General features: G+C 38.3%; 1 protein-coding gene across 2 annotated transcripts in view; it reads left to right on the forward strand.

The window, feature by feature from the left end:
- The window catches only part of LOC150078032 (putative phosphorylase b kinase regulatory subunit alpha), a 608,767-nt gene that overhangs the window by 193,301 nt on the left and 393,928 nt on the right, over positions 1 to 21,538 (forward strand). For both annotated transcript variants that reach the window (XM_090384728.1, XM_090384727.1), the window contains exon 11: positions 7,157 to 7,279. In XM_090384728.1, the coding sequence (XP_090240854.1) occupies positions 7,157 to 7,279 (123 nt within the window). The remainder of the gene's footprint in view (positions 1 to 7,156; positions 7,280 to 21,538) is intronic.

The raw sequence follows: 21,538 nt of genomic DNA on the forward strand, positions 1-21,538 counted from the left end.
ATGTAGATACAAAATATTCATTTAGTTTGTTAGCTACCTGAGCTGGATCATCAACAGTTGAACCATCGATATCAAGTGTACCAATCTGATTCATCCCCTTTCTTCTATAGCTTACATAAGTAAAGAACTCTTTGCTGTTTTTCTTTGCATCCTTTGCCAAAGATTTCTTGTAATCTGCCTTCGCCTGCCTAACCTCCTTTGTAACTTGGTTACAGACCAGCTTATGTCTATCATAGGCTTCTGTGTCACATGTTAATTTATATGTATCCCATGCATTTTTCTTCTCTGTCACATGTCTAATTAGTTCATCTGACATCCATTTAGGTCTAAATCTTGAACAATATTTCTTTGTTGGTATGAAAAGCCTAATAGCTTCCAAGATTAATTCTTTGAATGCTTCCCATTTTGAATTTGCTGTTGGTAACACATCAGTTGGTTCCACTGTATAGAATTTAAATACTATCTCAGACCACCATAGTTACCTTTACGAAAGCAAAAACCCTTCCCTTCCCTTTACTCTTGATGGTAGTTACTTCTTTGAGTAAATCCCACTTCAGCACACTGTGATCACTACCATCTAGTCGTTCCTTTATCTGCAGATTCTTAATGCATGAAGAATCACCACTGATAATCAGCTCAAGAGTACTACTGCTTTTAGTTCCTCCCAAACATGCTGCTGTTGAAACCAATCATCCAATAAATCCTCAAAAGACTTGGTAGTGTGTGAGTGACGAATCCACAAAATCCAGTCAAACTCTGGGAAATTAAAATCCCCCATTATAAGACACTGATTTACTGGCCCACTCTATTTCTCTGGACAATTGCTCATTATACTCATCAGATTCAGTAGGCCTATAACACACACACCCAGTCATTTTTCCTTTCCCAGTACTTATGTCACACCAAACAGACTCAACATTGCATTGTCCACCCACATCAACTGGATGCACTTCCTTAGAATTTATGTATTTCTTAACTAACAGCATAACCCCTCTTCCCTTCCTGTCCTGTCTATCCTTTCTGTTCACATTGTACTCCCCAAATTCCAATTCTACACTATTTATGTCTGTGTGACACAATGTCTCTGTTATCCCAATAATATCTGCCTTTGATGTCTTAACTAGCACTTCAAGCTCATCAAATTTATTAACTATACTCCTAGCATTGGTGTACATGCAAGTATAAACGCACCTGTTTCTACTCTTAGTTGCCCTAACACTGCCCATGGCTGACTGGGCAAGCCAGGTGGGTAAAGTGCCTGCCTGTCAACCCAAAGGTCGCGGGTTTAAATCCCACCTCGGGCTTGGATCAGTGTAAATTGCAAAAACTTTGGGAGGTGTATTATGGCCACAGATGCCAATGCGCCAACAACTAACAAAAAAAAAAACACAGCCCATGAATTTACTTGTTCCAGTATGACTCCCAGCAGTCTTGGAAATCCCCATTGCCTTTGCTTTCCAGGGTGCTGCTCAATTGCATTTCAATAGAAGCAGTGCAAGAATCACTTGGCGCCTCCATAGCCAGGTTGGCAGGAGCAGCAGTGCATAGCACACGCTTCTTGATTAGACCGGGGTTCGAGTCCGTGCCCCCCAAATACGGAGGATGCGGAAAAGTCAGGGAAGAACCACCCATATCCCCGGAGCAATATGGCCTTAGTTGCTAATGCTCCTAAAAACAAAATAACAGCAAACAAGAATCACTTTCATCTTTTTTTTTTTTTTTTTTTTTTGTTATTTGGTTTTTAGGAGCATTAGCAACTAAGGCCATATTGCTCCGGGATATGCGGTAGTCATTCCGTGACCTTTCTGTATCCTCCGTATTTGGTGGTGACGGGATTGAACTCCGGTCTAATCAAGAAGCGTGTGCAACGCACTGCTGTTCCTTCCCACCTGGCTAAGGAGGCACCCACTTTCACCTTTGCCAGCGGCTACTGTTAATCTATTAGTCCGTATATCCCCCCAAGCTAGCAGTTTTCCGACCCACCTAACTCTGCCTCGATAGCATCAGCAAATTTTCATGCACCCTTTTTTATTTAATTGTATCCCATCTCCGTAAAAGCAGTCTCTCCTGTTAACAAGCACAGACCAGGCTGAGAAAAATTCTATCCCTTGAGCCTTGCACAATCTCTCCAGGGCCGAATTGATGTGGGCAGTTGAGAGCTTGATGGGCCCCTCAATTAAAATCCTTTGAGGACATCCACCCTATCTTTCAAGCTCTCATATAAGCCCATAACAATGCTGAGTTGGTACCTGATTTCCTCACACTCCTTACATCATGCACACACACAAAGACATTCCCCTTGGCAATATGTCCGGTTCCTGATTGCTCCACAAACAAGCAGTGCATTTCAATACATTGTGATTCAGAGGACAACTCCCCCCCCCCCCCCCACCTTCAGTTCTCTCCTAAGCCACAGAACTTCCAGTAGTTTGAACCTTTTGCTTTGCTGCTCTGGTCTGAGTCATGATTTCTATTCAAGTTCAATAAAATTCCAATACAAAATATAACCCTAAACTTATATCCTAATGCAGTTATAACACTATATATATGTATTTTGGTATTGAATATTATCCCCAAGTTACGTTATATGACTTTCTTATCCCCCTTATCTCCAAGTTACGTTATATGACTTTCTTATCCCCCGTCAACTTATATACTTGAAAGGGCACCTCCTAAAATTTGAATGAACAATAAATTACAGAAATTTTGAAATCAGTAACTTGGAACAAATTTTCAATCAAAATGAAGTAGCAGCTGCTGAGTTAGAACTTGTTGATATGCAGTCATCTTTATTTATGAAATCTCTGAATTCCAACACAAAACTATTTTAAAATTCTGGGGTTCTTCTGACTGCAAAAGATTTTCTTAATTACAAAGAGAAGCGTTCAAAATACTTTCTGTGTTTGGATGAACATACAAGTGTTAAAGTGCATTTTTCATTAATGAACAGTATCAAAAACAAAAAAAGGACAAGATTGTTGATATCACATTTGGAAGAAAATTTGCAATTAATTTCTTCATAATGGAGAAATTAATTTTATAGGTTTGGCATCATCTCTTCAAAGTGAAGGTTCACACTGATAAGGTAATAAATATTAGCGCCCAAAAATTTTAATTGAGAAATATAATACCTGTATGCTTAATACAGCTAAAAAAATTAATTAAAAATAATGAATTTTTCATCTTTAAGCAAAACAATTTATATTTTAATATATGGTGCTCGCACGTATTGTAAGCTGCAAAATCTTTCTCGCTTAAAGCAAAAGGTTAAGATCCCCTCTTTTATACTCTTAGCGTTAGTTTACATGCAAGTATACATGCATCTGTTTCCCCTAACAGAGCCTATGTATTTACTTCTTCCATCATGACCCACAGCATGGTTTGAAATTCCCCACACCTTGCTTTCCTGGCAACTGCATGTTCCAGTAGAAGCAGGGCAAGAATTACGTTCACATGCCTGCAGCTCTGGATACTCTACTAGTCTCTGTCTCCCCCCCCCCTCCACCAAGCTCTCAGTTTTCTGACTTACCTAACACTGCCTCGATAGCATTAGCGAATGCATTCTTGCATCCCTTCTATTTACATGTATACCATCCCTATAAAAACACTCTCTCCTGTTAATAACCACAGACCATGCTGAGAAAGATTCTACCACCTGAGCCTTGCATAGTCTGTCTCCAAGGCCAAATTGACTGACAAGTCTTTCAACATGTACTCTCTCTCTCTCTCTCTCCTATTGCTGGGCAGGATTGAAGACACTTCAAATTTAACTCCTCCCAACTTTTTCCCAACATTTCTCTGTACTTGTTAAATAAGTCCTCTAATTTCCTACTCTTAATATCATTTGTGCCAACGTGTACAATGGTATTACCTCTTATGCCCTTAAAAGATATCTGCTGTTCAACGTCATCTTTGCCTCCTACTGTCATAGCCACATCTTACTTTCATAACTGCATGATAGCATTTCCTAGCTTTTTTTTGAGTGAGGTTCTTTGACAGGTTCCCCTTGCCATTACTCACCTTTCGCTTAACAGTGAGAAATGTTGTTTGTTTAAGTGACTTCATAAGAAGTTTGTTTGTGTATGTAAATTTTTCTTTGAATTTTGGTTCAAATTTTTCTAGGCATTAATACAGCTAAAACATTACACTGATTGCATGCTGATTTTTTAAGAAATTAAATTTTTTGCTGTTTGCAGCAGGGCTGCATGCAGAAATTTAAAAAGAGAGGGATAGGATACCTCCCCCAACACATTCAAAGTTAAGTTGTATCCTATTATATTAAAAAAATTCTATGTGAACAAAAACAATGAATATGGACTAAAACTAGCAAGTGGTCTAATTAATCCTTAATGAAAGTAAAATGTTCTGAAAAATTCCATTTATATTTATTTTTTACTAAAAGTAAATTGTTTGTTTAGTAAAGTTGTATTATTTATTAAAAGAATTATTTTAAACACATATGTACAATGAAAAATCTATGAAAAAAAAAAACTCTGATTGAACAACTAGCTACCGTAAATTTTAATTTTTCTGAATTATTTAAACTGGCTAAACTGCTCTCTGCAAAGAAGACACCTTCCTGTAGTGGACACTTTCTTCTGACCCAATAGTGTCAGCTTTAGAAAGTTTTCGCTGTACTAATAAAGATTAAAGACTGCAAGTGGATTTAATATAAAAAAAAAAAATAAATAAAAAGAACTGTAGGAGAAAGGATAAGCCAAGTACGGAAATAGTGTTGGTAGGTTAATTGGGAAGTAGAAGTCTTAAAAGTTGATGAATAGTCCAACTACAAAGAGAGATCCCTGACTAAGAAAAGGTTTATTATTAAAGGGGAGGTACTTATACCTAATGTAGGGTGATAGGAAAATTATTGAAATAAGATACAAAGAAACAAAGGTTGGTTAATGGCAAGAAACTAGGTGTATTACCGAAAGACCTAGAAAAATTAGGGTACTGGGACTGTGAAATGGGCGATTCAGATTTAAAATTGATAAATGTGTGCAGCACTAATCCCAGCATGTTATTTAGGTGGTACTGCACTCAAGGTGGGGAGAATGAAAGAGTTCTTTCATCAGTTTGAATTTATGCCCCTTAGTCTGAGAAAGAGAAAGAGGCCATCAGCATCAAGTTTATTCAGTCCATTTAAAGCTTTAAACATCTGTCCAATATCACTGATCTCATTGCTCTTCTCTGCACCTGTTCCAATAGATTCACATTTTTCCTAAAATGAGGCCTCCTGACCTGTATGCAGTACTCAAGGTGTGGCCTGACTATTTCCTTATACAATGGGCTAATCACCTCCCTATCCCTGCTGGTAAAAATTCCTGAATATCATTGACAGAACTCCATGAGCTGTTTTAGTAGCCTGCCTGTACTGCTCAGAGAACTTCATGTCTGACTTCACAATTGCCCCAGGTCCTTTTCATTCTCCAATATCCTGAGTGCAGTACCACACAGTTGGTATGTTATTCTGTGATTGCTGCTATTCATATGGACTACCTTGCATTTCTCTATATTAAATTTCAATTTCCCTTAGCCCATCTGCCTAATATTTTTAGATCTTGTTTGGTAGTGCCCGGATTACTACGTTTAACCAATCTGCCAACCTTCATATCATTCCAAACTTGGACATTAAACATGATATGCCTTCGTCAATATCATAATAAACATAGAAAACAACAATAGACTCTAGTCTAAACCCTGGGGAACTCCACTAATAACAGTAGCCTAAGAAGAGGAATGCCCATTAATAACTGCTCTTTGTTTTCTCCTACCTAACCAATCAGTAATAGGTACAGTTATCACAAAAAACTTCAGTTCTGCAAATTGTAATGCTGGGAAACTCTGCGCTTGCAAGGAGACCCAATTGAAGTGTTTTCAGAAATTAAATGGATTGAGTAAATAAATGATAATGATATCCTTACTTTTCTTAGACAACACATATATAAAGGGACATAAATTGAAAACCAATTGTTTCAGGATAGATGTGTGAAAATTTGCTTTTAGCCTGAGAACAAAAACTACCATCTGGAACGAATTATCATGTGGTGTGGAAGTGGTTGGTTTGAACAAATTTAAAGAATTTGACAAACTGTTAGATGGGATGAGCAGATGAGAGTTGGTAATGGTGTTTTTTTTTTAGCTGATGCTGTATAAGCTTGCATCATTTTTCCACTACTGATCTAATACTAAAATTGAACAAAAATGACTGATCAGTGCAGTATCCTTCTCTGATTTTCAAAGCTATTTTCATGCCACCATGCATTAACTGAGTCTACTATTGGAAAGACAGATAAACGATGGCAGTGCATACTGATAAAGTTTCTAAGTTTGTTCATACTTGAACTTGAACTTATATATAACTGAGTTCTACACTTAGTTGAAAAGACAGGTAGATGATGGCAATGCAGTCTGTTAAAATTTCAGACCGTTCGTATACTTGAATAATTTTGTGATGTAGATACTATATTATATTATATTATATTATATTATAAGGAGTTGAAGGGTCATAAATGTAGGGATATCAGATATTTGCTTTAATTTGCATTTTGTTTCTATTTTTAAATTGATTCTTGATAGCATGATTGTAAATTTGAGTGCAAGAAAGAAAAAAAAAAAAAAAAAAAAAAAAAACACATGAAAACCTGTTCGACAGAACTTGTCACTTGTCTGTTACTTAAGGGGAACACTTTGATTAGTGTGAAATTTGAGCAAGCTAATAGTCTGAATTAATCAAAAAAATAGCCAAAAATATAGATCCCACAATTTTTTTCCCAAATTCCTAACCAGTAGTAGAATTTAGTGATTATTGAAATGCTACATTCTTTCCATTTATTCATGTTGTACCCAAACAGATGTTCCTCATTAATTAATTGATTGTTCCCTATAATTTGCACTGTTTGTAAGTACTAGGTGTAATCTATACAGGTATATAGCACCATTTTGTTGGTGCCTTACAAAATCTCTTCAAAACTAGGAATACTGGAGTGTAAAAAAAAAAAAAGAACATTTAGAAAGTTTTAATATATTTGTAGATCTAGAATATAATAAAACTTTGGAATTTTATATTTATTTGATTCTTAATATTATTATGTGCTGCAAATTGAATTTCATCTGGATAAGATTTTTAACAGCATCACTTCTTTTCTTTACCCAGGATCCTAATAGGTTGTATTATGAACCATGGGAATTAAAGGCATTTGAAAATATTGAGTGTGAATGGCCTCTTTTCTTTTGCTATTTTATCATAGATGCCTGTTTTCGTGGAGATAGAGAAGCAGTAAGTTGCTGTGAAATAACCTTAATAATGCAGCATTTTATAAAATTAATTAAACTGTAAAAATATATAATAAGAGGACAGAGAAGTAATGACTATGAAAATTAGTATATTTTTCATATATTTTTTCACTCACTCCTTTTACATCAACTATGCTACTCTTTATTCATATATTTTTCATAGTGTATATATATATACAGCAGACTCTCAATTTACCATGATTGCATTAACTAGGACACTTTGACTCCAAATTAAAAAAAAAAAAAAAAAAAAGAAACCAAACAAAAATCATAAAATTCAAGTAATAACTAGAATAGGTATGAACAGATGTGTTGCAAGTCGTAAATAAGCGCATTATAAGTCATCATTGGGAGATTATTATATTGCAATCCCTACTATCCTCTCACCCGTAGCACAAAAAAAAAAAGGGATATCAAATATTTAGCTTGTTTTAGTGCATCGCGTTGATTGTTGTGTTCCGGCACACCGCTAAAGAACAAATTTAGTTTCGTTATTTATGTCAGGGATGTCGGGAATTTTTTCTTTTTATAATAACTATTGTTTTTTTTTTTTTTTTAAATCGCGAAAATGATGGGCTTTCAATTAAACAAAAACTTGAAATTATTCAAAAGTTTGAAAACGGTGAATCTGTTAAATCTCAAAAGAACCATAATAATATTGGTCACCAAACCATACGCAACCTTGTAAAAAATAAAGGGAAGCTATTAGATTTAAAATCACCAACGTAAAAAATAAATGCGTATTGCATGGTAAGTTTTTTTTTTTTTTTTTTTTTTTGTTTATTATCTATGGCCATATTTTTTACGTAGGTTGGCGAACATTTTTCGATACAATAAGTTTCCGACTTACGTAGCTTCGGACTTATGTTACGTTATTTATATATTTTTTTTTTATATGACTGAAGATTTCAGTGAAGGGGAGCACACAATTCATTATTTTACATTATTAATGTAAAAACCCACAGAATTCCAGCTATCAGTATTATCGCAAATGCAATACGATTGAGTTTACTACCCGTTTATATTGAATTGCACTAACAGAAAAGCCCAGTAACCCGGAAAGTGCAAATTATTTTTATTGTTTTATGGCAATGACCTCCAGAAATGCGCTTTAGTAAAATGTGAGTTCATGTGGGGTCTAATTCACCTTAACCGTGTGAAGTTTTTTTCAGAAAATTTAATTTTGACTGTTATCACAGTGCCGACTATGAGAATAAGTGACAGCAGTACTAGTAAATCAACTAAGAAAAGGAAAGCGATCGAATTGGATCAGAAAATTAAAATATTAAGGATGTATGAAAATGGCCAAACATTAACAAGTATCGCACGGAATTCAGATTTGTCAGTGGCAATGGTGAACACAATAATAAAGTAGAAAGACAGAGTATGAGAAGCGGTGAAGTGATTGGCACCAATGAAGTTAACTATAATAACAAAGACTACGAAATACAAATCAGTTTTTACAGTACAATAACATGTGTTTTTTTTCTTCCTTTTATGTTTTCTTTTCTTATGTGCCACTCCGGCTACTTTGCTGCTGTCCCCAGATAAAGTTTTTAATTGAACTAATTAAAAATATATAAGTATTTTGGCATATCAGGGATATAGTAGCAATATTTTATTAGTCATTTCCGAGTTAGTTATGTAAAACTTGACTTACGTAAGAAGTCCTGGAACGTATCTCTTACGTAAGCCGGGACTTGCTGCATTTTTGGATTAACCGGGAAATTGATTATCCGGGAACTGTTTTTTTACCATCTATCCCAGAAAATCGAGGGTCTACTGTATATATACCTATACATACATACATACATACACACACTGAGCGATCACTACATTATGACCACCTACCTAATACCGTGTTGGGCCCCCTTTTGCATTGATAATAGCTGCTATTTGCTCCACTGAAGGGATCTGCAGCCATGCTGCCTGCAAGGTTTTCCACAGCTGCTTGTCCGTATGACTCACCTCAGTCTAACTGGACATCCCATAGGTATCCCGTGGATTGAGGTCAAGTTAATGTGGAAGCCAATCAAGATGAGTGATACCTTCATGTTACTTGAACCACTTGCGCCCGGTGTGGGCCCGACAACATGACATGTTATCACCTTGGAAGATCCTGTTTGTGTTTGGGAAAAAATGCATGGCAGGATGGACATAGTCTCCCTATAGCTGTCAGTAGATCTCACCAGTGAAATGTTGGTCCATATGCACCAGGTGTCCTTGTTCTTGCCAGCAAAATGTGCCCCATATTAAGCAATCACTGCCACCTGCGTGGATGGGGGGGGGCTCCATGCATGATTGTTCCATGGGCTTGTGTTGCTTGTGCCACACACGAAGGCATGCATCACCATATTGCGCCAGGTAATTGGACTCATCCAACCAGCACACTCATTTCCAGTCCTCCAGTGTCCATCCAGCATGTTGATGACATCACAGCATTCACCATAAATGATAAGCAGTGAGGAGAGGATGCCTCTTGGGTTATCTGCTGTGGAACCCCATACATTCTCTGTGCATCACATCATCCTTTATGATATTATTCTTGCATTCCCTATATTCTATTGCAGTGTCAACTTTTACACAGTGACCTGCCATTGAGCCCAAACTGTGCACCGCACCCTGTGCTCACCATGGACATTCACTTTGTATAATTCTTTACAATTTTGTTTGCAGGAGGTGGTTTGACCCATTTGACACTATTCTTTGTGTACATTAACCATAGTAGACCATGAGCAACTGACAAGACATGCCGTTTCTGATATTGAAGCACTCAATGCACCAAATTTCAAATTTTGAAATGCTATGATATCTTGACTGTGTCCCATCAATTTGACTTGTACCCTTTGCTCACCATGGACATTCACTTTGTATAATTCTTTACAGTTTTGTTTGCAGGAGGTGGTTTGACCCATTTGACACTATTCTTTGTGTACATTAACCATAGTAGACCATGAGCAACTGACAAGACATGCCGTTTCTGATATTGAAGCACTCAATGCACCAAATTTCAAATTTTGAGATGCTGTGATATCTTGACTGTGTCCCATCAATTTGACTTGCACAACCAGATGCAAATTACCAGTGCTCTAGCATGCGAAGCTGATTGGCTTTTTATACTGTGCACTATGTGGTATAGTCTATTATGGATGGGGTGGTCATAATTCAGATCACCGAGTGTATATTTAATATGTTAATAATCATATATGTTGAGATATTAGATGGTCAGTGACATCTGTTAGAGTGTTACTGGCCATCAATTAAAGGGTGATTTTTTTTTTTATTCATCATAATATTTATTTTCTTTACAGTTTTACAAGCTTTAAAATTTTTCTTAGCAATATCAATTCTCTGTAGAGAAAGGTTTAGTGATTTGGTTTCAGGTGATTTCAGGATCACAGTGTGCTAAAGTGGGATTTACTCAAAGAGGTAACTACTATCAGGGGTAAAGGGAACGGTTTTTGCTTTCGTAAAGGCGACTATAGTGGTCTGAGACAGTATTTAAATTCTATATGGTGGGACCAACAGATGATGTAAGCAACAGCAAATTCAAAATGGGAAGCATTCAAAAAATTTATCTTGGAAGCTACTAGGCTTTACATACCAACTAAGAAATATTGTTTGAGGTTTAGGCCTAAATGGATGTCAGATGAACTAATGAGACATATGGCAGAGAAGAAAAATGCATGGGATACATATAAATTAATGGGTGACATGGAAGCCTTTTTTATGGAAGCCTATGATAGATATAAGCTGGTCTGTAACCAAGTCACAAATTAGATTAGGCAAGCAAAGGCAGATTATGAGAAATCTTTGGCAAATGATGCAAAGAAAAACAGCAAAGAGTTCTTTACCTATGTAAACTCTAGAAGGAAAGAGATGAATCAGATTGGTCCACTGGATATTGATGATTCAATTGTTGATGATCCTGCTCAGGTGGCTAACAAACTAAATCAGTATTTTGCAACTGCATTCACACATGAGAAGTTATTCAGGGAGGGAGAATGCCAGAGTTGAAGTAAACTCTAGCAGTGAGCTAGATGATTTTCTAATAACTGAGAGGAAAGTGGAGGAGAAATTGTTGAATATAAACATAAAAAAGGCGCCCAGGGTGGATGGAATCTACCCAATTATATTGACGGAGGCAACAAAGGAAGTAAGCAAACTCTTAGCCATAATTATGTTGTTGTTGTTGTTTTGATTTTTAGGAGCATTAGGAACTAAGGCCATATTGCTCCGGGAATATGCGGAGGTCATTCCCTGACCTTTCTGCATCCTCCATATTTGGTGGTCAGGGGCTCGAACCTCGTGTGCTATGCACTGCTGCTCCTGGCTATGGAGGCACCACCATGATTATGAGAGCTTCTTTGGACTCAGGGGAGGTACCCATGGACTTGAGATGTGCAAATATGACCCCAATTCACAAAGGAGGATCAAAGGGCGACACAAGTAATTATAGACCTGTTAGTTTAATTTCTGTTCCAGAAAAATTAATGGAGGCACTGGTTAAAGAAGCACTTCAGTTATAGCTCAGACACATCATGGTTTTGTTAAGGGAAAGTCTTGCCTGATCAATTTGAGTGGATACTATGATGTGGTCATAAAGGAACTGGATGCATGGAATAACTTTGATATCATATGTTTGGATTTTAGAAAGGCTTTTGATACTGTTGCACCTGAAAAACTGCTGCAGAAATTGGAGCAGTGTGGCATTGGTGGCAAATTGTTGCTATGGATAAAGGGATGGTTGAGTGGCAGAAGACAGAGAGTGGTAATCAATGGACACTGCTCATTGTGGACTAATGTTATTAGTGGAGTCCTCAGGGTTCAGTGTTGGGTCCATCGTTGTTTTCTGTATTTATAAATGATATTGATGATGGTATATGAAGCTTAATGTCCAAGTTTGGAGACTATATGAAGGTTGGCAAGGACACTAATGACAGTACGCTTCTGCAACAGGATCTATAAATGTTGAGCAGATGGGCTGAGAGGTGGCAAATGAAGTTTAACATTGACAAATGTACAGTACTACATATGGGAACAGTAACCCCAGAGTAATGTATCAAATCTGTGGTACTACACTGACAGTGGTAGAGAACGAAAAGGACCTGGGGGTAATTGTGCAGGCAGATATGAAGTTTTTTGAGCAGTGCAGATGGTCTGCAAGAGTAGCTCATGGTGTCTTGTCAATGATATACAAGAATTTTTCTAGCAGGGATAAGGAGGTGATTGTCCCCTTGTATAAGGCAATGGTCAGGCCACACGTTGAGTACTGTATACAGGTCTGGAGGCCTCATTTTAAGAAGGATGTAGAGCTGTTGGAACGAGTACAGAGAAGGGCAACAAGATTAGTGAATGGAACAAAGGGTTGTTCTTACGAAGAAAGGCTTAAGTTTTGCAAATTATAGTGTCTGGAGACTAGGCACCTGCGTTGTGATCTGATTGAGGTGTATAAATCCTTGAATGGTTTGAGCAATGCTGATGACATTCTTCCTTTTACTCAGAATAATTACCTGAGAGGGCATAAATTCAAATTGAAGACAGACAGATGTAGGATAGATGTGTGAAAGTTTGCCTTTAGCCAGCGGGTAGTTGCTTGGTGGAACAGACTTCCATCCTTCATTTTGGATGTTGATAGCCTAAATAAATTTAAGGCTGAACTGGACAGGTATTTGGAACGAACAGAGTGGTGAAATGGGAGCGTTTTTTTTTTTTTTGGATGATGCTGCATGAGCTGCTTTCTTGCATCATATGCCTATGCTAATGCTAATGTGATTAAATTATTGATCAGTGGATCAAAACTACGAATTCTTGGCCCTTGTGAAGCTTTTGAATGGTTGCCACTGCAGTTCTGTTAAACAGGGATGCCAACCCAAAAATTTCTCCACTCTTTATCTCCCCTCCAACTTGTGAGGGCAGAAATGGTTGTGTTGTAGTTCTTTCACTACTCATCATAGGTGAATACAGTGGAATTAAGTTATAATAGTACTAAACCTGTAGCAATGGGAAATAAAGTAAGTTACTTATCAACAGAAGATCCTGACAGAAGGTTTGTCATGTAGAAAATGTATGTCAGAGACAAAATTTCATTTATTTGTCGCCCACAAATAAATGAAATTTGAAACATACAAATAAATGAGGAAGAGGAAAAGTTAGTTTGGTGTGTTTGTAGATGAATAGTAAATGGATGTTGACTAGTGGAGACAACACATGTTCATTCTGTTTTTTAAGATAGTTGTAGAATTACAATTACCAGTTCAGAAGAACAATGCCCATGGAAATATCTATAAAAATGGCATGCAGCAAAAAGTGAATGTCTGTGTGATAGAGAGTGAGTTTGTAAGACCTGGGTTATTAATTAACCTGATTTCTCTCTTTTGAATAAAGTTTATGAGCTGAAGAGTTTTGGGCTGACTAACCTGGATGTGAAATCAGTATTCTATATTAAGGCAGAGTTATGATTTGTATAGTTTCAATAGATTTTACCATCTGGGGATTTGTGAAAGACCAATTGTATATTGTACCTATGCCAGAAACCATTATGGAACTTAATGAATTTGTGAACAATAGGCCACATTGACATCTGCAGAGTAACTAAAGGTGTCCACATAAAACACCTGTAATTAAAATTTGAAGATATTCCTCTGTCACTTGGATGTGGTTTCAGGTTTGTATCATATACCCTATTCACACAATAAGTTCAGTTTCGTAAAAGTGGTTTGTGGACACCATGTATTTTGTACATAGGCTACTGTCTGAGATCCAGAGAGCAAAATCTATTGATATTATATAAATCATAACTCTGCCGTAACGTAGAATACTGATCTCACCAAATAAGGGACACCAAATAAGCCTAAGCTTTTGCTTGATTGCTATAGTGAACAGGAGTTCTGTCCTTTTGTACAAAGTGAAGAGGAGGAATTTATGATGCTATGCCATGAATTCCTCCACTTCATACAAACCCAAGTCTTATAATGGTATCAAATGATAAGCCACACCGAACACCAACCTTCACTGTGATGCAGAGTAACACATTGAAAATTGGTGTCTGGTGTAGCCCTCACTAATTACATGAGGACTTCCTTGCCCCAGATCTAGATATTTGCTTTGTTGACATTTTTTATAAATATAAATATCACCCCATTGGAGAAAACAAACTCTGTAGGAAGAAGTGGCTGTCTGTCTGTGACAGCATCTACAAATGGTATGCTTCAAAAAGACTGCCTTGCCTGCACAGCTTATGCAACATTTCGAACTTTTAAACCCAAGCATCTTATAGGTGGTATCAGTTACTGTGGATAAGAATTCTCAATTCCAAACTAATTCTGCAATTAGATTTTCTGAGACTGTGACATCCCAGAATAGTAAATAGTAAATGGATGTTGACATCCATTTACTATTTATAGCAAACAATTGTGGATATTGGATATTTCCTGCTATCTGCTTTCCTAATCAGACTTCCTGGGTACAGGACAACCGCTTAAGGATTAAATGTATATAGAAGCAAATTTCATTTAATTTTGCATCAGAATTCCACTTTTCAAGAAGAACTAAATTTTGCAACTGAACAGCACTGAACTTATTTTCTCAGACCTCACAGTGCCACTTTATATGGTTACTTCCCTACACAGAAGCACTGCCAAGAAGTGCAAGTTATGAAGCAAGTGGTGCAACATAACCACCACACATTTGGAGCAGTATGGCATTAAGGGCAAGTTGCTACAATGGATAAAAGGATGGTTGAGTGAGAGAAGACAACAGAGAGTGGTAATCAATGGACACTGCTCTTTGTGGGCTAATGTTTTTAGTGGAGTCCCCAAGGTTCGGTGTTGAGTCCATGGTTGTTTTGTATACTTATCAATAATATTGTTGAAGGTATATCAGGCTTAATGTCCAAGTTTGTAGATGATACAAAGGTTGGCAGGGTTGTTAATGATGGTTACTGCAACAGGATCTAGAAAGGTTGGGTAGATAGGCTGAGAGGTGGCAACTGAAGTTTAGCATTGACAAATGCAAAGTACTGCATATGGATAGCTGTAACCCCAGAGAAATATACCAACCGTGTGGTACTACATTTAGGGTTGTTGTTGTTGTGTGTTTTTTAGGAGCATTTGCAACTAAGGCCATATTGCTTCGGAGATATGCGGTGGTCATTCCCTGACTTTTCTGCATTCTCTGTATTTGGTGTGGTCATGGGTCCCCGGTCTAATCAAGAAGCGTGTGCTACACAATGCTGCTCCTGCCCACCTGGCTATGGAGGCGCCTTTAGAGTGGTAGAAAATGAAAAAGACCTGGGTGTAATTGTACAGTCAGATATGAAGTTTTCTGAGCAGTGAAGACAGTCTACCAGAGTAGGTTATGGGGCCTTGTCAATGATATACAGGAATTTTACTAGTAAGGAAAGGAGATGATTATCCCTTTGTATAAGGAAATGGTCAGGTCATGCCTTGAGTACTGTGTACAGCTCTGGAGGTGTAATTTTAGGAAGAATGTTAAGTTCCTAGAATGAGTACAGAGTAGGGCAACAAGATTGGAGAGGGGAATGAAGTGGTCCTCTTACCAATGAAGGCTTAAGTTCTGCAAATTGTAGCATCTGGAGACTAGGCACCTACGAAGTGATCTGATTGAGGTGTATAAAGCCTTGAATGGGTTGAGCAAGTGCAATTCTGAGGAGACATAAATTCAAATTGAGGAAAGACAGTTGTAGAATAGATGTATGGAAATTTGCCTTTAGCCAGCAGATGGTTGATTGCTGGAACAAACTTCCATCTGTCATTGTGGAAGTTGATAGCATACAAGTTAGTGCAATTGCATTTTGTAATCATTTCCATATTATTTCTGTACGTAGCCAACTATTTAAGTAGTTATAAATTGGCATCATTAAGTATATCTCATATTGTGAATACCATCACGAGTTTTTTTTTTTTTTTTTATGTGAACCCCAAACACAAGAGGTATTAGAACCTATAGTACTTAGTACCGTGCTTGGGTTGGAGGTTGAGAAGACGAAAGAAGATATTTGTTGACATTGGACTTGAACTTCTGTAGATTGTAATTTTCAGGAAATATGTATGAAGGAAGGTTGTTCCAGAAAACGACAGTTGAATGAATAAATGAGGAAGATTAAAAGTGGGTTCTGTGGGTTTGAAGTTGGACAGTAAATGGACGTTGGCTGGTGGCGGCACGTGTTCGGACTGTTTTGAAAGAGTGAGCAGGAATTATAGAAGCCAATTCAGAAGAACAGTGCCCATGGAAGTATCTGTAGAAGAGGCATGCAGAAGAAACAGTACATCTATGAGAAAGCGAGTGGAGAGACTCTGTTAGAGATGAATCATTAATTAACCTAACTGCCCTCTTCTGAATGGAATCAAGAAGCCTGAGAGAAGCTTTGGGGGCAACCACCCCAGATGTGGGAACAATATTCCATGGCTGGGTGGATTTGCGATTTATACAGAGTGAGCAGCTGTTTGGAAGAAAAGTAACGCCAAGAGCGAAAGAGAAAACCAAGTTTTTTAGATGCAGAGGAAGCAATATTTGTAATGTGCTTGTGCCAATAGAGATTAGAAGTCAGGGTAATCTCCAAAAGTGATATATCATTTTGCCTAGAAATCGGAGTGTCACTAAAGATAAGCATAGGAGCAGAAGAATCCTATGCTTATCTTTAGTGACACTCCGATTTGTGAGATATAAGACAAGACTGAGTTTTAGAAGGGTTGAAATCAACTAAGTTGTCTTTGCCCCACTGGAGAATTACCTGAAGATCGACATTTAAGGAATTGGTACCAGATTTTCGAGAAGTTGAAGCTGATTGAGCAGGACAAGGTATCTCAAAATGGAAAGTGGAATGCAATGTGCTATTATCGGCAAAACTACGGATAGGATTTTCAGTCGATGGAAGAAGGTCATTAATATACAAGAGGAAAAGAGTGGGGGAAAGAACTGAACCTTGGGGGACACCGGCATTAGTGGAGAAGTTAGAAGACAGAGAGCCATCTATCATCACCCTCAGTGAGCGATCAGAGAAAAAACTGGATAACCAGTTACTAAAAACAGTTGGCAAACCGTAAGATGGAAGCGTGTTTAGAAGACCTTTATGCCAAACATGATCAAAAGCCTTTGAGATGTCAAGAGCAACTATTTGTGTTTCACCGAACCTTTCTATTGAATTAGTCCGTAAATGGGTAACATAAGCCAGAATATCACCAGTGAATCGACACTGACCGGAATCTATACTGGTGATCGTTGATCAGACGGAAGGTTTCTAGGTAGTTTAAGAGTTGGCCGTTAATTGATTTCTCCATTACTTTAGAAAGAGTAGACGTAATTGCAATGGGACGATAATTGGATGGGAGGGATTTGTCACCCTTTTTAGGAACTGGGTGGATATGAGCAAATTTCCAAGCAGAAGGAAAAACAGCTTTGGAATAAGAAAGTGAAAAAAAGGTGGCAAAGTTCAGGAGCACAGGTTTTGAGAACAAGTGGAGAAATTCCATCAGGACCATCAAGATTCATCAAAATCCTTCTGATATCCTTTTGACGGAAGACCACAGGAGGCATTGAATGGAGCGTGTTGGGAATGGTGGGAGGTATTTTACCAAGATCATTAATACATGAGCTGGAAGAAAAATGGGATGCTAGCAGGTCAGCTTTATCCTTGGCTGAAGTGACAACAGAACCATCTGGTTTGGAAAGAGGTGGGAGCAGAGATGGGCAAAAGTTGCGGCCAATAGCTTTGGCAAGAGACCAGAATACTCGGCTACCATTAGGCAAGAAGCAAGTTTTCTACTCTTAGCCTGTTCAAACTCTAGTTTGGACTGATTAATAACTGCTTTACAATTGTTGCGAGCTTTGGTGGAATAAGAAAGTGATATTGATACAGAAAATGACACTGAAGAATTAGAAACAAGCCAATTACAATATGCAACATTCTTCTCTTGGACAGCCTTAGCACATTTATTGGAAAACCAAGGTTTAGATAAAGGACAAGATTTTAAAGTGGAGTGTGGGATAAAGGATTCCATTCCTGCTAGAATAATTTCACTGACACGATCTGAGCAAATGTTGACATCAGAAGTTTTGAAACAGTATTCCGACCAAGGAAAAGAAGAAAAGAAGTTTCGCAGGTCATCCCATTTTGCATTCTTGTAATGCCAAACAACTCGAGGTTGGGAATAGCCATGAGATAAAGGTTCCATTGGAGAAGAGACAATCACCAAGTTGTGATCTGAAGTGCCTAAAGGAGCTCTCACTTTGACTGTATACTTAGAAGGGTTGATTGTGAGAGAAAGATCAAGCGTATTGGCTGTATGATTAGGATTGTCCGGTATTCTTGTAGGTAAATGAACAATCTGTGCTAGGTCATTAGTAATTGCAAAAGCCTCAGCATCTCGACCTGCTGGGTCGATGTGACTAGAAAATGGAAGCCAGCTGGAGTTGTGAACATTAAAATCACCAAGGAAAATTACCTCACTGTTAAGAAAGTTGGACTGGAGAAAGTCAAGTTGCAAAGAGAGGAAGTCAGAGAGCTCGAAGTGATTAGTGGAGTTGGGTGAACGGTAGAGACAACAGATGAATTTGACACAATGAGGTAGAGAGATTTTAAGCCAGAGAAGACCAAAGAGAGGAGATTCCAAATTGCCAAGTCTCTGACAGGGAATATCAGAATGGACATATGCACAAGTACCACCTTTGAGGCGAAAGGAATCATACAGCGAATAATTTGGGCATCTGAGATGAGCAGTAGTTGAATCAACCGATAACTGAGATTCTGTCAGAAAAAGTACATGGGGTTTGGTAGACTGCAAGTATAAATGGACATCGTTGAGTTTAGAATTGAGACCACGTATATTTGTGAATCCACCATAGGAGAAGATTGTTATTCTCAGCGGATACCATCACCCATGTGTCACCATTTTGGAGCTTATTGACTCCTCATCAGTGGGTGGGCAGGCACCTCGTTGTTGCAGTGATGACAACCCAGTTGTGAAGTATAACTCCACAATATGAGAGATGCCTGATGGTGTGGAGTAATTTAGATTATAGAATAGATGTTTGCAGAGCAATCGGGTACAGGACATGATACTGCCAAGGGGGATGTCTTTGTGTGTGTGCGCGATGCAAGGAGTGTATCGATATCAGGCAACAACTCAGCGTTCTTGTGGGCCTATATGAGAGCTTGAAGGGGACAGGGTGGATGCCCTCGAAGAAACTAAATTGAGGGGCCCATCAAGCTCTCAGCTACCCACATCAACGCCAGAGCTTGCACTTGGGCATCGCGTGACACAGAGACAACCCCCAAGGCAGAATGCGCTGGTCCCGAAGGAACTACTAGTTGTTGGTGACTCTATTGTCAGGGAAACGGGGAACATGCTTTGTAAAAAAGATAGGTGGAACAGGACCAGGGTATGTCTGCCAGGGGCAAAGGTTGATGATGTTGTAGAGCGAATATCATCTTTTAAGGGCACAAAAGGTGATATAGTTGTACACATTGGCACTAATAATATTAAGAGTAGGAGACCGGCAGAATTACTTAACAAGTACAGGTCACTGTCGAACAAAAGCCGAGAATTAGGGTTGAATTTGAAAGTGTCTGCAATTCTGCCCAGACACGATAGGAGGGAGTATATGATGAGAGCCTTGTCGATCAATTCGGCCCTGGAAAGATTGTGCAAGGCTCAAGGGGTAGAATTTTTTTCAGCCTGGACTGTACTTGTTAACAGGAGAGATTGCTTCTACAGGGATGGGATACACTTAAATAGAAAGGGTGCAAGAATATTTGCTGATGCTATCGAGGCAGTGTTAGGTGGGTCGGAAAACTGCTAGCTTGGGGGGAGACAAATACCAATAGATTGACAGTAGCCACTGGCAGAGGTGAAAGAGATTCTTGCACTGCTTCTATTAGAATGAGCAGATGCCTGAAAAACAAGATGCATGGTATTTCAGAGACTGCTGGGAGCCATTGCGGTACAAGTAAACACATGGGTTGTGTTAGGGTAGCTAAGAATAGAAACAGGTGCAGGTATATTTGCGTGTACACCAATGCTAGGAGTTTAGTAAATAAATTTGATGAATTTGAGGTATTGCTTAAAACATCAAAGGCAGATATTGTTGGGATATCAGAGACGTGGTGTCACACAGATATAAGGGATGCAGAACTGCAATTTGGGGAGTACAACGTCTACAGAAAGGATAGACAGGATAGGAAGGGGGGAGGGGTTATGCTATTAGTTAAGAAACACATAAAAACCAAGGAAGTGAAGCCAGTCGACATCGCTGGACAGTGCAGTGTTGAGTCAGTTTAGTGTTACATAAGCATTGGGAGATCAAAATTGAGAGTAGGAGTGTGCTATAGGCCTAATGACTCTGATGAGTATAATAAGGAACTGTACAGGGAAATAGAGTGGGCCAGTAAATCAGAGAGTCTTATAATGGGAGATTTTAATTTCCCAGATATTGACTGGAATTTGGGGGCTGGTTACTCACACACTAGCAGGGCTTTTGTGGATTTATTGGATGATTGTTTTCTACATCAGCATGTTCGGGAGGCAACTGGAGGGAGTAATACTCTTGATTTGATTATCAGCAGTGATTCTTCATGCATTAAGAATCTGCAGATAAATGAACCACTAGGTGGCAGTGATCACAGTGTGCTGAAGTGGTATTTACTCAAAGAGGTAACTACCATTAGGGGTAAAGGGAAGGGATATTGCTTCCGTAAAGGCGACTACGATGGACTGAGACAGTATTTAAATTCTATACAGTGGGACCAACTGATGATGTTACCAACAGCAAATTCAAAATGGGAAGCATTCAAAGAACTTATCTTGGAAGCTACTAGGCTTTACATACCAACTAAGAAATATTGTTCAAGGTTTAGGCCAAAATGGACGTAAGATGAACTAATGAGGCATATGGCAGAGAAGAAAAATGCATGGGATACTTACAAATTAACACATGACACAGAAGCCTATGATAGATACAAGTTGATATGCAACCAAGTTACAAAGGAGGTTAGGCAGGCGAAGGCAGATTACGAGAAATCCTTGGCAAGGGATGCAAAGAAAAACAGCCAAAAGTTCTTTACTTATGTAAACTCTAGAAGGAAGGGGATGAATCAGATAGGTCCACTTGATATTGATGGGTCAACTTTTGATGATCCTGCTCAGGTAGCTAACAAACTAAATGAATATTTTGCATCGACATTCACACATGAGGAGTTATTCAGCAAGGGGAATGCCAGAGG

This window comes from Mastigoproctus giganteus, chromosome 11 (assembly GCF_048544385.1).
Source record: "Mastigoproctus giganteus isolate SK-2022 chromosome 11, ASM4854438v1, whole genome shotgun sequence".
In the NCBI taxonomy this organism is placed as follows: Eukaryota; Metazoa; Arthropoda; class Arachnida; order Uropygi; family Thelyphonidae; genus Mastigoproctus; species Mastigoproctus giganteus.